Here is a 17098-nt window from a genome sequence, read left to right as displayed (position 1 = left end):
TAGACTATGGTCATAATTTAGTAATGATGAAAAGTAGACTGAATTAAGTTTAAGAGAATCATCCAGAAGAATCACTGTTGAAAGAAATGGAATACTAAAGTACTGAGGAATGATGAGACATATTTGAAGTTAGCTAAGGACGTGGAAACTGTGATGCAGAACACCAGAGTAGGCAGTTCAGTTGAAGAAGAGTGAAACTGTATAAAGAGGGCAATCACAGATGTTGGAGAGACAAACATACGCACAAAGAAAGTAATTGCAAAGAAATCTTCAGAAACAGAAGAACTACTTCAACTGATTGAAGAAAGAAGGAAGTACTAAAATGCTCAGGGAAAGACAGGAATACAGCAGTGTTAATTACTTAGAAATTAAATAAATAGGAAGTGCAGGGAACACAAGATTAAATGGTTGCAAGAAGCATATGAAGAAATAAAAGAAGAAATGATCATTGGAAGGACTGACTGAGCATACAAAAAAGTCAAAGCAACCTTTGGTAAAATTAAAATCAACATTAAGAGCACAAAGGGAATTACACTGTTAAATGCTGAGGAGAGATTAGATAGATGGAAAGAGTACATTGCCTCTATGAGGATGAGGACATGTGTGATGATCTTGTCTGACAGAAGAAGAAATTGAAGTTGATATCAAAGACACAGGGGATCCACTATTAGAATCAGAATTTAAGAGAGATCTGGAAGACTTGAGATCAGATAGGGCACATTGATTGATATCATTCCATTGGAATTCTTAAAATCATTAGGGGAATTGGCAACCAAAAGCCTATTCAAGCTGATGTGTAGAATATATGACACTGGTGACATACCATGAGACTTCTGTGAAAATATCATCCACACAATTCCAAAGATATCATGGACCAGTAAATGTGACAACTATCACATAACCAGGTTAATAGTTCACGCATCCAAGCTGATGATATGAATAATATACAGAAGAATGAAATAGAACATTGAGGATCTGTTAGATGACAATCAGTTTGACTTTAGGAAAGGTAAAGGTACCAGAGTGGTGGTTCTAACATTAGATTTTGTAATGGAAACAATATGATGAAAAATGAAGACTTGCTCACATGATTTGTTGATCTAGAACAATTGTTCACCAATATAAAATGGAGCATGATATTTGAAATTCTGAGGAGGAGTTAGCTGTGAGGAAATTACTCAACAGGTTTTCTAATTACTCTTGCTGTCAAGTGTTTAATCCATCTAAATTCCAGAAAATCACATTCTTTTTATTCCTGTTCAATCCATGAATATTTTCAGATACCCCACTGATATTCAAATTTGTCTTTATATCCACATTTTTGATGTTCTCAGTAGAAACATCCTCTGGAAATTAGGTATGGTAATGAATTCTTTATCTTTATCAGCATCCCCCCTTGTCTCCGCTGGATATTATTTTATGATCAGTCAGTGAAATGTTTACTTTATGAACCATAAGCCAGTCTACATCTAACAAAATATCTAATTTTAAATTTGACACAACAAACATTTTTGTAGAAATATCATATCCAGTATTTGGACCTTAACCATTGCTTCTTGTTAGATTTCTGTACATTGATTACTTATAATCACCAACAAAATCACTCCTCTGATAGAAAACACCTCTCTCAATATTAGTTGTTACTTCTTGCTATAGTTATTAATTAATTAAGCTTATCTGGCTACCTGTATCAACAAGCAGGTGGACACTCCAACTAGCTATTTTGCATTTAACCGTAGGTTGTAATCAGTTACTGCTTTCTACTTCTCTTTTTCTCGAGAGCACATTCCTCAGATGTTCCCCATTTTGATAGTTAATGAATGTTGTTGTGAAAGTCATCCCCTTCCCAGGTGTAGGCTCAGTGGGATTTTCTACAACATTGCCCATCTGACTCATTTACTAGTGTTGGCCATTGGTTTATTTTGTTCAGTTGGCCCTATTACACAACCCACACTAACACGTCAATTTGTCTCACCATTTCTCTCCTTCATTATACATCCCTATCAAATCCAGCCACATGGCATCGTGTTACAACTCGCACTGTGACCAATATGCTGCATGATGCCCAACTTCACTCACAACGTCCATGGCGAGGTCCATCTTTGCATCCACGACAAGCCAGAGATAAATTCTGCCAAAATTTTTACAAAGGCACAGATGGTGTTTAGAAAGGATAGATTGCATGCAACCAGTGGTGATGTATTTGTTGCTGTTAATAGTAGTTATCCTGTAGTGAAATAGAAGTGGGTAGTTCCTATGAATTATTATATGTGGCGGTTATACTCAACATCTGAGCTAGGTTAATAATTGGCTCCTTTTACCGACCTCCCGACTCAGTAGCATTAGTGACAGAACAACTGAGAGAAAATCTGGAATACATTTCACAAAAATTTCCTCAGCATGTTATAGTCTTAGGTGAAGATTTCAATTTACCAGATATAGACTGGGACACTCAGGATGTTTAGGACGGGTGGTAGGGACAGAGCATCGAGTGACATTATACTGAGTGCACTATCCGAAAATTACCTCCAGCAATTAAACAGAGAACTGACTTGTGGAGATAACATCTTGGATCTACTGATAACAAACACACCTGACCTTTTCGACTCTGTAAGGGCAGAACAGGGAATCAGTGATCATAAGGCCATTGCAGCATCCCTGAATATGGAAGTAAATAGGAATATAAAAAAAGGGAGGAAGGTTTATCTGTTTAGCAAGAGTAATAGGAGGCAGATTTCAGACTACCTAACAGATCAAAACAAAAATTTGTGTTCTGACACTGACAATGTTGAGTGTTTATGGAAAAGTTCAAGGCAATCGTAAAGTACATTTTAGATAGGTATATGCCAAGTAAAATTGTGAGGGATGGGAAAAACCCACCGTGGTTCAACAACAAAGTTAGGAGCTTCACTGCAAATTTAAATGCAGCCAAAACCTCTCAGACAAACAGAAGCTAAACGATGTCAAAGTTAGCGTAAAGAGGGCTATGCGTGAAGTGTTCAGTGAATTGGAAAGTAAAATTCTATATACCAACTTGACAGAAAATCCTAGGAAGTTCTGGTCTTATATTTAATCAGTAAGTGGATCGAAGCAGCATATCCAGACATTCTGGGCTGATAATGCAATTGAAACAGAGGATGACATGCATAAAGCTGAAATACTAAACACCTTTTTCCATAGCTGTTTCACAGTGGAAGACCGCACTGCAGTTCCTTCTCTAAATCCTAACACGAACGAAAAAATTGCTGACATTGAAATAAGTGTCCAAAGAATAGAAAAGCAACTGAAATCAGTCAACAGAGGAAAGTCCACTGGACCTGACGGGATACCAGTTCAATTCTACAGAGAGTACGCAAAAGAACTTGCCCCCCTTCTAACAGCCATGTACCACAAGTCCCTAGAGGAACGGAAGGTTCCAAATGATTGGAAAAGAGTACAGGTAGTTCCAGTTTTCAAGAAGGGTCATTGAGCAGATGAGCAAAACTATAGGCTTATATCTCTGATGTTGATCTGTTGTAGAATTTTAGAACATGTTTTTTGCTTGCATATCATGTCATTTCTAGAAACCCAGAATCTACTCTGTAGGAATCACCATGGGTTCTGGAAACAGTGATCGTGTAAGACCCAAGTCGCTTTATTTGTTCATGAGACCCAGAAAATATTAGATACAAGCTCCCAGGTAGATACCATTTTCCTTGACTTCCAGAAGGCATTCGATACAGTTCCGCACTGTCGCCTGATGAACAAAGTAAGAGCTTACGGAATATCAGACCAGCTGTGTGGTTGGATTGAAGAGTTTTTAGCAAACAGAACACAGCATGTTGTTCTCAATGGAGAGACCTCTACAGACATTAAAGTAACCTCTGGTGTGCCACAGGGGAGTGTTATGGGACCATTGCTTTTCACAGTATATATAAATGACCTAGTAGATAGTGTTGGAAGTTCCATGCAGCTTTTTGCGGATGATGCTCTAGTATACAGAGAAGTTGCAGCATTAGAAAATTGCAGCGAAATGCAGGAAGATCTGCAGTGGATAGGAACTTGGTGCATGGAGTGGCAACTGAGCCTTAACATAGACAAATGTAATGTATTGCGAGTACATAGAAAGAAGGATCCTTTATTGTATGATTATATGATAGCGGAACAAACACTGGTAGCAGTTACTTCTGTAAAATTTCTGGGAGTATGTGTGCAGAATGATTTGAAATGGAATGATCATATAAAATTAATTGTTGGTAAGGTGGATGCCAGATTGAGATTCGTTGGGAGAGTCCCTAGAAAATTTAGTCCATCAACAAAGGAGGTGGCTTACAAAACATTCGTTCGACCTATACTTGAGTATTGCTCATCAGCGTGGGATCTGTACCAGGTCGGGTTGACAGAGGAGATAGAGAAGATCCAAAGAAGAGCGGCGTGTTTTGTTACAGGGTTATATGGTAAGTGTTATAGCATTACGGAAATGTTTAGCAAACTCAAGTGGCAGACTCTGCAAGAGAGGCACTCTGCATCATAGTGTAGCTTGCTGTGCAGGTTTCTAGAGGGTGCGTTTCTGGATGAGGTATCGAATATATTGCTTCCCCCCTACTTACACCTCCTGCAGAGATCACAAATGTAAAATTAGAGAGATTCAAGCATGCATGGAGGCTTTCTGGCAGTCATTCTTCCCGCGAACCATACGTGACTGGAACTGGAAAGGGAGGTAATGCCGTGGCACGTAAAGTGCCCTCTGCCACACACCGTTGGGTGGCTTGCGGAGTATAAATGTAGATGTAGATTCAGCATGGCTCAGATGGACCCAACAACATGCCAAATGCCCAGGATTGGCATCACGTTCTCTTCACTGATGAGTGTCGCTTATGACTTCAACCAGACAATAGTCGGAGATGTGTTTGGCGGCAACCCGGTCAGGCTGAATGCCTTAGACACACTGTCCAGCAAGTGCAGCAAGGTGGAGGTTCCCTGCTGTTTTGGGGTCACATTATGTGGGGCCCACGTATGCCACTGGTGGTCATGGAAGGCACTGTAACAGCTGTATGATACATGAATGCCATCCTCTGACCAATAGTGCAACCATGTCGGCAGCATATTCGTGAGGCATTCATCTTCATGGATGACAATTCATGCCCCCATCATGCACATCTTGTGAATGACTTCCTTCAGGATAGTGACATCGCTTGACTAGAGTGGCCAGCATGTTCTCCAGTCATGAACCCTATTGAACATGCCTGGAATAGATTGAAAAGGGCGGTTTATGGGTGACATCACCCACCAACCACTCTGAGGGATCTATACCGAATCGCCATTGAGGAGTGGAACAATCTGGACCAACAGTGCCTTGATGAACTTGTGGATAGTGTGCCATGATGAATACAGGCATGCAACAATGCAAGAGGACATGCTACTGGGTATTAGAGGTACAGGGTGTACAGCAGTCTGGACTACTACCTCTTAAGGTCTCACTGCATGTGGTGCAACATACAATGTGTGGTTTTCATGAAAAATAAAAAGGGCAGAAATGATGTTTATGTTGATCTCTATTCCAATTTTCTGTACAGGTTCTAGATCTATTGAAACCAAGGTGATGTAAAACTATTTTTGATGTGTGTAATAGCGCAAACATCTTCCTCCGACGATAAAATGTAGAAAATTTTTGTGTGTCTTTCTTCCCCAATGCAAAATGAAAACCTTCCAAGAACTGATTATTATTTGTATTTACTTATCCTGAATCAGTTTGATTTACTGGGCAGCTGTTAGTGCTAGCTTACAAATTACCATTTTCATATTCACTAAAATTCCAGTCTACATTTTCACCCAATTGTTTTGCTGTTCTCATCATCTTCCTCATGGGATGGTGATGTCTCCAGAAATCGAGTTGTATTCTTTGCATTTTCCTTTATATTTCTTCTTGCATCTAATCTTCAGATACAAAAACTTTCTACACTCAAATCACATTCTTGCAATTTCCCAATAACCCAAATTTGAACTTCTGCTATTTCCTTTTCCAATATCTTGCCTGAAGATTCTAGTTCTTCCCAGACCCGACAATTTTCTCTTTTAATTTCATCACTATTAGTAAGTTAGTTAAATGTTCCATTGATCAATAGCACGGAAAACTGTTATGATGTGGAACGTGTCAAATGCACAAGAAATGTGCACAGGAAACAAGTGGTTTTTTTTTTTTTTTTTTTTTTTTTTTTACCTTATAGTGTTATACCTAAATATTTCTATTATCTATCCCATTCCCTTAAATGGCACAAAATGCATATATTATATCTCCAGATTTATTTACTCATATTCAAGAATTTGTCTATGGTACAGAAGGAGTTGTCAAGGAGGTATGATTTCAATTTGTTTTTGAAATTATTACTGCTGTCTGTCAGACATTTTATTTCATCTGGTAATTTATCAAAAAGTTTTATAGCAGCATATTTTACCCCTTTCTGTGCCAAAGATAGGTTAAGTAAAGGATAGGGTAGGTCTTTCTTTTTTCTGGTATTGTAATCATGAATGTCACTGTTGATTTTAAACTGGTCTATGTTGTTGAGAAAAAATTACATTACTGAGTAAATGTACTGTAAAGCAGTTTACGTATCTGTGGTGCCACAACTCCTGTAACATGTTTTCAACTTTCACAAACATTATGCAATTGATTATCAAAGTATCATTTTAATCCTCCCTTCAGAGAATTCTTAGTGTACTCCATATTGTCATTAACTTTTGTTTAATGTGCACCCAAACCTTTTTCTTAAAAACTGATAGTTGCTGCGAGCACTCCAAGTCATATTTTTTTCTTTTGAACTATCTTCCTTCTCCATTTCCTCTTGTAGTTCTCTCAGATTCCTATTTTCCTGTTCCCACTGATCCCTGTCTTTATTTCCCCTTCATATCTGATTCAATATTTTCTTAACTTCCTCTAATTCTGTCACTTCTGTAAAAACTGGTTTATTCTAGATTATGTACAGTAAATATGATGTACATAAAATAAAGTAGCTACAATCAATGCTGTATAGTTCTTGATGAAACAAAGCTGTCTGTCCCATCAAACCACAGTTCACTTTAGTTAATTAAATAATGTAAAATGACTCCTGAATAGTTCCTCAATACAGTATATACAGTCACCAAAACATGCATGCACTAAGAAACATTCTCCATGTTCAAGCCCCAATCAGCAGTTACTTTATTTTGTCCCAACAAGAGATTAAACTCATATTTTCAAGCTCATATTCTCAGTAAACCACATCCTATTCAATGTCCACAGTCATCCTATCATTCAAGAGTGAGTACCAATCCTTCCCGTTTCTTGTGCACAGCATCCTCACTCGCTTGGCAGCAGCAGTTTGATTATTGTTCATATACCTGCAGGTGGTGTATACTCTGTAATGCACACATATACAACATTACTAGTTCCAACAAAAGGCTTACAGTTTATCTTTATATACTCTTAAACTAAACTCTATACTGAGGAATTTCATTATGTCATGGAATATTAAAATTTATGAAAATGTCTCCACTAAACTGCAAAATTTACTGAAAGTACCCTATGAGTAAAAATCTGTCAGGTGTTACAATCACCAGAATATCTGTAATGTTGTTTAGAAAACCTCACATAGTTCATAAGATAATGAATTCATGTAATGACTTCAGGTCCTAAAGCCATGTGTCTCATAGTATGAGATTAACAGAAATTTATATTCATTGCCATGGCAACCAACTTCCTAAAATGCCATCATGTTGTGACAAAGATATTTGTAAATATCTCAAACTAATAATGCAGTGATCAGTTGAAATAAAAACATTTAACATGTGTGGCATTGATAGATCATATTGACCATGATTAACACCATCTTTCAACTCTTTATTGCTCTGCTGAGCCTCCATGTTAGTTTTTAGTTCTGTTCTGTATCTCAAGCTGTGTACTCATTTATGACTAACTACAAAATGTATCTCTATGTGGAATTTAATGGGGATAGTTATTGCATTTGACCAATAATCGTATCCCGTTCCCATACTGGTGACCCCGAAGTTTCTACGTCTTGCGTGACGTCCGTGCCAGGTGTTGTAAATCAACAGGTTATGCACACGATGCCATGGCTCCTCACCCAATGCTTTGTTCAAAGATTTGGAGGCCCAAATACGACAAACAGACCACTCCAATTCTTTTGCCAATGGCCGGCTCACCAGTAATTGACAGTGATTTGTGATCTCCAACCAAGTTAACGTCAAACTTTGTTGTTCTACAACGGTCGAGTGCTACACCGTTAACTCAAACAATGGACTCAGGTTTTATATTGCTGGACTGTGCTCGCCAACATGTGTAATGTGAAGTGGATAATTTTCAGAACTGTGTAACTACTGATCAATCATGTAATGTTCAAAGTGATCTGCATTCGCACACGTACTTTGACTCTCAATGGACTGCAACATTGGTTACAATCATGCCGTGTGCAATGCCACCATTCATGCAAAACACACATGCTATAAACCACTTTCAACCTATTTTGGTTTTGCCTCACTCACAAACTAACAATGGACATTTTCATGCACCATACTCCCGTTGCTCACCCATCAGACCTGATGCTCAGTTTTTTGACCACGTGGGCTTGAGCACATCTTACGGTGCTTCACCTTCCAGGAATGTTTTACTGCCACAATGTGATCTTCAGCAAGTTTCACAAGTAATTTATAGTCCGACCACATCGGGTGTGTTCCCAATGTGCACAAAAAACTCACACTGTTGTTACACGAAGTACCAAACTCCCCCCACCGGTGTACCTACCTCCTTCTCTGTTTTTTCTGTTAACTTTCTACATTGCCGACATCGATGAACCAATTCTCGGTATGGATTTTTTTGTCACATTATAAACTCTCTCCAAACATGGTTCAGGGCTCAGTGCTACATCATCCCACTAACACTCAGATACTGTGCTCCCGCACTTATGTTCCACGTTCTGTTTCTCTTGTGACACGTGAGTTAGTACACAAGTGCTCTGCCCTTGTGGGCAACATTGTGACCTGCCTCACTAACCTACTGTCAGAAAATGACTTGGTGGCAAAACTCCGCAGGGAAAACGATGAGCTGAAACAACAAATAGCACACACTTACAATGAGCTCGTCACGGCTCATACCTCGGTGCTCAAACTGCAATCCACAGTGCCGCCACATCAGCTCAGACACTCAGCAGGTTAGTCCAAAAACATTAATTGTGTGTGACAATTTGCATCCATTAGACACTGCATCCTCAATGCACTCACTATGTTCAGTGTCATATGTTTCAAACAATGCTTCTAATGACAGTGGCGGGTGCAATACAACCATACCCATCATTCAGGCAGCCACCCCGCATGTTGATAAACATTCCCCCTCTCTTGCATGCCAGCCATGTGATTCGAAGGCCATCACTGTTCCCCGTGCGACACCAATGCCTATCTTGCCCATGCTGCTTACCCAAGGCAAGGCTGACAGACAGTTGCTGCATGTCCCAACCCACTCTACGCTGCGCATGCAGCCGACCTCGCCAAACAAGTGCACACTGCGCTCACGTAATAGGCATGTGACTTTCGTGCTACCTTTTTCCACTTGTGCTAATGGTTATTCCTCATCATGCCCAACTTGTCCAAAAACTTCAAGTCAGGGCATTGCTCAGTCTCGTGTGCAGTTCTCAGTTCAAAAAAATGGTTCAAATGGCTCTGAGCACTATGGGACTTAACATCTGAGGTCATCAGTCCCCTAGAACTTAGAACTACTTAAACCTAACTAACCTAAGGACATTACACACATCCATGCCCGAGGCAGGATTCGAACCTGTGACCGTAGTGGTTGCGCAGTTCCAGACTGAAGCACCTAGAACCGCTCGGCCACTCCGGCTGGCAGTTCTCAGTTTCTTCCATCACTGATGGAATAACACACAAGGTAGTTACGACTATTAGGGACAAGGTTAGATGCCTCAACCCCATTAAGTTGCGTGTGGCCTGGCAGGAAATTAATGAACTTTCAGAGGCAGGTATCCTGAAACCATTGGACAGGAAATGGTCTTCACCAATACACCTTGTCACCAAATATGACCTTTCTTTCCGAATGTGCGGTGACTACAGGTGGTTAAACACTCATACCATCATGGACAATTACCCAGTGCTGAACATAAACGATTTCACTCATATGTTATTGGGCGCCACAATCTTCAGTCTTATTGACTGTAAACATGCCTTTCACCAGATTCCCATTCCAAGGACAGCTATTATCATGCCGCTCGGTTTGTTCCAATACAGTTTCATGCCATTTGGCCTGAAAAATAGGGCAGAAACAAGGCAACATTTCATTGACTCAATCTTACGACAGTTCGAGTTTTGATTTGCATATCTGGATGACATACTCATTTTCAGCAACTCGGCTGAGGAACACGAAAATCGTTTATCCGAGGTAATCCAGAATTTGAACTGCAATAGCATCGAGGTCAACAAGGACAAATTCCAATTGCGCCAGTCTTCTGTCACATTTTTTGGTTACACCATCACCACAGATGGAATACAGCCCCCCAAATCCAGCTTGCAGCCCATCACGTCACTGCCGCCTTCGGCAACTGACAAAGAAATCCAACGTTTCTTGGGTACAATAAATTACTGTTGTTGACATCTGTCTCCTGCTGCTGCTGTGCAGGCCCTGCTGACAGACATACTGTCAGGCAAACAGACTTCCAGCCTTAAACCAGTTCACTGGACTGAACCTATTCTGGAGGCCTTCATGGCTCTAAAAACTTCCTTAGCTCACGCCCTGACTCTCACCCAGTGTGGCATCGATAGGTTGTATCAACCATGATTAACACCATCTTTGGACTCTTTATTGCTCTGCCAAGCCTCCATGTTAGTTTTTAGTTCTGTTCTGTATCTTAAGCCATGTACACATTTATGGCTAGCTACGAAATGTATATCTATGTGGAATTTAATGTGGATAGTTGTTGTATTCAACAGATAATGGTATCCTGTTCCCATACATGCATAGAACATTCCAGCATTTTTCATTGTGCTGTAGGTGGATACTGACAGACCATAATGGTAAGACAGTGAAAAGAAAAAAAAGAAAATCAGTTTACCTCTTGTCCTGATGTGAAATTCTGCCAGTACGGTTTTGTAGAAACATCACAGAAATTAACAGAAAATTTCAGTGTACTAGGCTTTCACTACGTTTGCAACAATAAACTGCTGATATTTCAGAGCTTTTTCCTGTTTTTCAGTGCATCAATAGGAGACATGTGTATAGTTATCTAGTCCAGTTAATTCATGAATAACAAATTGCAACCATGTTAATTATCTCAAAGTGTAAATGATTTTGTAAATAAACTATGAATGAATATATTTTGTAATTGCAAACCTGGCAACTACAATGAAACTCCTCATTTACATGTGTTTCTCCCCTATTCATTACAATAAAAATTAATGTCAAATAATCCCTGAAGTTTTTCCTCTTACAAATGTTATTTTATGCAACATGTTATGAATTAAGCCCAATCAATCAATAATAACAGTTGACTTTCTAATAGCTTCATCTTACCCTAATGGTAGCTTACAAACAAAAGAGAGGTGGTTACAACATGTATTCTACCTGTCGCTCACATCATTTATTGATTATCACTGTCTTTATGGTTAACTCTTTTAATAAGGTTCAAGAGGAGTAAGATTTACAGTAAATATTTTACTTATTTTCTTTTCTTGCAGTTGACTCCAGTTCTTCTTATCTACGGGCTCATTCTTGAAACTGAAATTTTTAATATTATAGGGTCTCATGGTTCCAATTGACATAATTAATTTCAAAGCAAGCCTGTTCAGATTTTTTGTTTTCTTCATGATAATTTATTCTCTCACATTTTTCGATATCATACTGTGTTTTGAATTTTTACATTAACGAAACCAAAAATTACATTGTTCCTCCCAGAAATAAAAACACGTCCTCCGATCACATCAGAGGCATGCCACTACAACTTCACTCTGCAGTAATAACAATATTCCAAAGGGTTTACACAGTTTATTGACAACTGAATTTCTATTAATTTCTATTATTATTTCATAAATGAATCCAGAAATAAACATAATAAAATTGTGTAATTAATAATAGAGATTTTAAGTATGCCAAATATTTCGTAATTTGAAATGTTTCTAATAGAAAATAATTTCAACTGTACGTTCAGAGCTAGTACATATTGATTGCAACAAAGAAAATAAAGTAATTTCTTTTTACAGATTTTAGCCTGAAACATAACACATCATGCAAAAAATCAAATGAAATTCTTTTATTAAGACAGCTGAGATAATATTAACCTATTCAGAATTCGAAGATATTTCTGGTATCGACTACTTCTATCGAGGAAAAGTAATGGTAGATACAATATCCCCCCCCCCCTCCCCCCATCCTCACGAAATTTGGAAACAATGTGTTCACAGTATTTTGCGATAGACTGTAAAGTTTGCCTAATGGTGTACAAAATGATGCCAAAAGATAGAATACAGATGTATAGAAGTATCTGATGCATAACATATTACAGAAAACATAAGAAAAATATGTACTATACTAGCTATAATTTATACATATACAGGACATGGCATTCAGATTTTCAGATCTGTGAAACATTCTGCCATAAGACAATTGATACAAAGTCAAAACTACGACATTGCAACACTAAAGTAGAAAAATAAACTCAGAGACAATGTAAATTACTAGAATTACAAACAGCAAGTTTCCAATCATAAAGTCACACTTTCAAAATCTTCAAAATACAAGAGAAAAAATTCAGAGCCTAAGTGTATGATGAGTGAGCCGACTCAAAAAATTCACGATGATGGTTACAGATCAGAAGAATATACTCAGTCATGAGTAGGAATATAACACTAAATCAGTCAGTCACATAAACCAGAGTATTTAAGGATATATTGTCTCATGAAAGGACAAAATAATTAAAAAATATTAGGGCCTAAGCTTACAATGTGGGGATTGACCCATGAATCCAAACCACAGACCCGCAAAAAATGTTTCAACACAAAAACATGAATAAAGTTCATAATCATACCAGTAAGTTCAATCACATGTAAAGAGTAATTATAGGAATCATCTAGCCTCGAGAAATATTTGCAAGCTCTCCTTGAGTACACACACTCAGACGCAATGACCAGGGATATCCAAAACAGAATTAAGCATAAGTTTGCCCAAAACTCAAGTTTCAATCAGATGCAATATTGCAGTGCTCAGGATAAATACAGGCAATCAGCATCATAAATAGCGTCAAATGATGATGTAATTGAGCAGTTTGATGACCAAAGTCAGTGTGTCACATCAGACACGTACACATCTTGTTATACTGTTTGTACTAGTAAATGTCTTCCACACTATTTGCTAATTGCTCATACAAACTAACCTACATACATTGACACCTAGAAGTTTCATCAAGAAACTGATAAAAAATAAATACATAACATATTGGGAAGTTAATCCGCACACTTGAAAAACACACATTTATGTGGAGTAACACTGTCTTTGGCAGTAACTGTTTTTTTTTTTCTAAACAAATAGTTCCATGAATTCTTTATATAGGATAATTTCTTGGTTAACAATTTATAAATCTGAGTCACAGAACTGATGTAGTTGACAGATGCTTGAGTACATTACCCAGCACCCATGATCTCTTGTAAATCGACTGCACCAGCAGGGTACAGCCATACAGCAGTCTGGGGAGTGGATCTACCCACAACTCTCTGTTTCCTCCCCAAATTTCTCATCACATGGTCCAATGGATAGGTTATTCCTGTCTAGCATTCACATCAAGCCCTGCAACATTGTTTTGTGTACTAAATATGCTGTTCAATACCTTCCACACATCACATGGCATATGCTCTGCCTATGTATATATTGCAAAAGCAAGTATATAGGATTTACATCAGATAGGATTAAAAAGTGTTCACATATGAAGCTTCAATAAACAGAGTTAAATGTAATGAAAAAAATGAACAAACAAGGTGATAAAGCACAAATATATTATAAAACATAACTCTATAGTTGTATGAACTTATAAATATAGTGTATCATAGATTTAAACTCAGTAAATAGATAAGGCAGAACTTTAAAAATCATGTCATCTTACATACTACATTCCTGACAAACAAAACACAATTATATAGTCATATGAATCTGCAAACATAGTGTACCATAGATTTGAACCCAGTCAATAGAACAGACAGAACTTTAGAAATTACATTATCTTACATACTACAATCCTGAGAAACAAAATGCGTTTATATAGTCATATGAATCTGCAAACATAGTGTATATTTTCTTCCAGACTAGGGATCATTATGCATCCATGTTCAAAGGTTCTGTCTTCTACACTAAACATTAAAAGTACTTGAGATTTTAACAATTTGCTTTGCTTACCAGTAGCTCCTCTTACCTTTACACATACAATGGGCAATTCCACAAAATTCTTAGTATACTTAATCTTGTCCATAAATTGTTCAGATATACCACAAATTGGGCTAGCTGTATCAATCAAGCAGTTACCTTCCCATTGATCAATCTTAATTGTAATGTATGGTCACCCAAAATCTGAATCACCTTCTCTGTTGTTAGATACCTCAAGTAAAATGTCACTTTCAATTTCATCAAATGCTACATCCACACTGTCGTTATAGAGTTTTATCAACTTTGCTGGTACGGTATCACAGAATTACTTTGGTTATTCATTTTGTCAGGTAAAGATTCAACACAATGAATGGACTTCATGGCACCACTAACATCACTTGTTCCAGAAGGAACACAAAAATGCATTACTGTCAAATTTACACTTCCTGTTGAGATCTTCTTTCACTTCAATCCAGCAAGTGGGATACAAATTTTGACTAACCACAGCTAATCTATTCCAGAATGCACATTTATCTATGTTATAATCAGTCTGGTCCCAGACAAACTTCAAAAAGTATTCACCTTTATTCTCTAGGCTTACAGATATCAAACCTTTACTATTTGGATAATTACTCTTCAAGACATTAATGAAAAACTGCCTTGACTGGACCGGTATTCCATGACTCTTGCTTACAATATCACATGAATCGCTTACCTAACCTGTACTGTCAACATCATCCACAAATAACTATGAAACTTCATTAGACTTAAACTCCACAAATATGTGATACTCATCATCATCACATTCCTCCAGTTACCTCATCTACAACATCACTAACAACACAAGTCTCATAACCATCAAAGTCACTTACCTCACCTACATTCATTTATAATAAGCTACCAGTCTCAGATTTACCAACCCCAGTTATGTCACATATCTCAATCACATCTACATAAAAAAAAAAAAAACACCTAGTTCAGATCCAATACAGTAATCACCTGATTTACGTACATTAATAACACTGTTTTCTGACCAAGAAAAGAAATCATTAATACAGGCTACATCAAAATTCTCACTACTCTCACATTCTAGTTTGTGATTAGCAGCTGCATCACCATAGTTAAACATAGTACCCCAAAACTTTTGATCAAAACATTAATGAGAAATTTTATATTTCAGGTACATGTGCCATATCATTAACACTGTTATTATTGTCTGATTGCCATAGTTGTCCCTATTATTCCTATCCTGCTAATGTTCAAAATTTCTCTCTCTATTGACACTTTGAGTCTGATAAAAGTTACCATTATCTCTGTTTCTGTAATTATTCCCATTGCAATTTCTGCATACTTCTTTCTGCTGCCCTATCCCACCTGTCAACATAAGGTAAAAATGGTTCAAGACAATCATTAAGTCCATGCACTAAATCCCACTGCAACCATTCTGGTAATCTCCTTTTAGGTGCATCAGCCAAGGTCATTACATCAAATAGTTTGCCAAGGTGCGTTAATTTTTTAAGTTGATTCTTACAAAACTGTTTCAAAACACCATACCTATTCCTATAATTAGGACCATTCAAAAATTCACTTTCAATTCTCCCCTGTTCACATTCTGACCAATATTTATTTAAAAACTTTTTCCGAAACTTTGATATATTTCCCATTGACTTAAATTTAAATTTTCCCATGATAGAGCTTCATCTTCAAGACATCTTTTAACAAATTTCATTATTTTGTTGTCACTCATGCCTGACACAGAACTATCTCTACAGTGGTGCATAAAATCCACTGAATGTAAATTTTCTGATGAAAAACTTCTGACTGGAGTGTTGGACCATGCAGTACCATTGTTTGCACATAGACTTTGATTCACCCATGTTTACTGAACTGCTGAAATGTTTTGATCTAAAACAGTTACATTAATTTGCATTTTGTTTTCAACATTTAAAATTTTTTGGTCTAAGCAGCAATGTTTTGTTCCATTTTCTTGCACTACAGACTTCTGGTCAACTCTGACATCATTAATATTCTTTGATTGTGTTGCTGATTCAACTATGAACCCATTTTCAAAGCAATAAATTTATTTTCTAAAACATCAACTTTTTCATTCACACTTTTTAACCACTCTGACAGCCCATTTTTTAGCTCTGAAACCTGATTACTAAGTTTGTCCATTTGGTCTTGCACCCTGTGCATTTTACTATTGTTTCCAATTTTCCGGTCATTTAATTGTCCTCATAGTGAGGTAAATTTGTCAGTTAACCGATCATTAACTGCACTAAACTTGCTATTGTAATATTTCTTCATTTCCTCTAGTTTTCTCAAAAGTAACTGCAAAATATCAGTTTTTACTGTTTCTTTGCTGACTACAATTTCACTCAGCTCAAACATCTCCTGACTGGATCCTACAGCTTTCACTTCTACTTCACTCCTACCCTCATCTCTATTCATTTCGTTAACAAGCACGAGTCCACAAACAAATTAACGTAACAAATAGTTTGTACTTATCTTTCCTTTTCGATGTCCCTGGTTGTAGTTGTAAAGTCCTCTTTCATTTGATTCAGTCCACCATTGTTGGTAGTACATCATTAACTGTTGATACTATTTACTTTGTTGGCTGGCCCTCAGTCTCCTTTCTCCATGTGATCAGAAATCCATTCATACATCACCACTTGTAATCCACTGCTCCCTCATATCATGTGTGGATTGTCACTGTCT

The 17098-nt window shown here is 37.5% G+C and overlaps 1 protein-coding gene across 1 annotated transcript in view; it reads right to left on the bottom strand.

Annotated features, from left to right (window-relative positions):
• LOC126153182 (uncharacterized) overlaps window positions 1–16831 on the bottom strand; it is a 78162-nt gene extending 61331 nt beyond the window's left edge. The window contains exon 1 of the mRNA XM_049916052.1: window positions 16733–16831. Coding sequence (XP_049772009.1) covers window positions 16733–16831 — 99 coding nt within the window. The remainder of the gene's footprint in view (window positions 1–16732) is intronic.
• Between the last annotated feature and the right edge of the window lie 267 nt (window positions 16832–17098).

Source organism: Schistocerca cancellata, chromosome 2 (assembly GCF_023864275.1).
Source record: "Schistocerca cancellata isolate TAMUIC-IGC-003103 chromosome 2, iqSchCanc2.1, whole genome shotgun sequence".
Lineage (NCBI taxonomy): Eukaryota > Metazoa > Arthropoda > Insecta > Orthoptera > Acrididae > Schistocerca > Schistocerca cancellata.
Note: the sequence above shows the minus strand (reverse complement) of the source record. Positions and strands in the feature narration are given on the sequence as shown.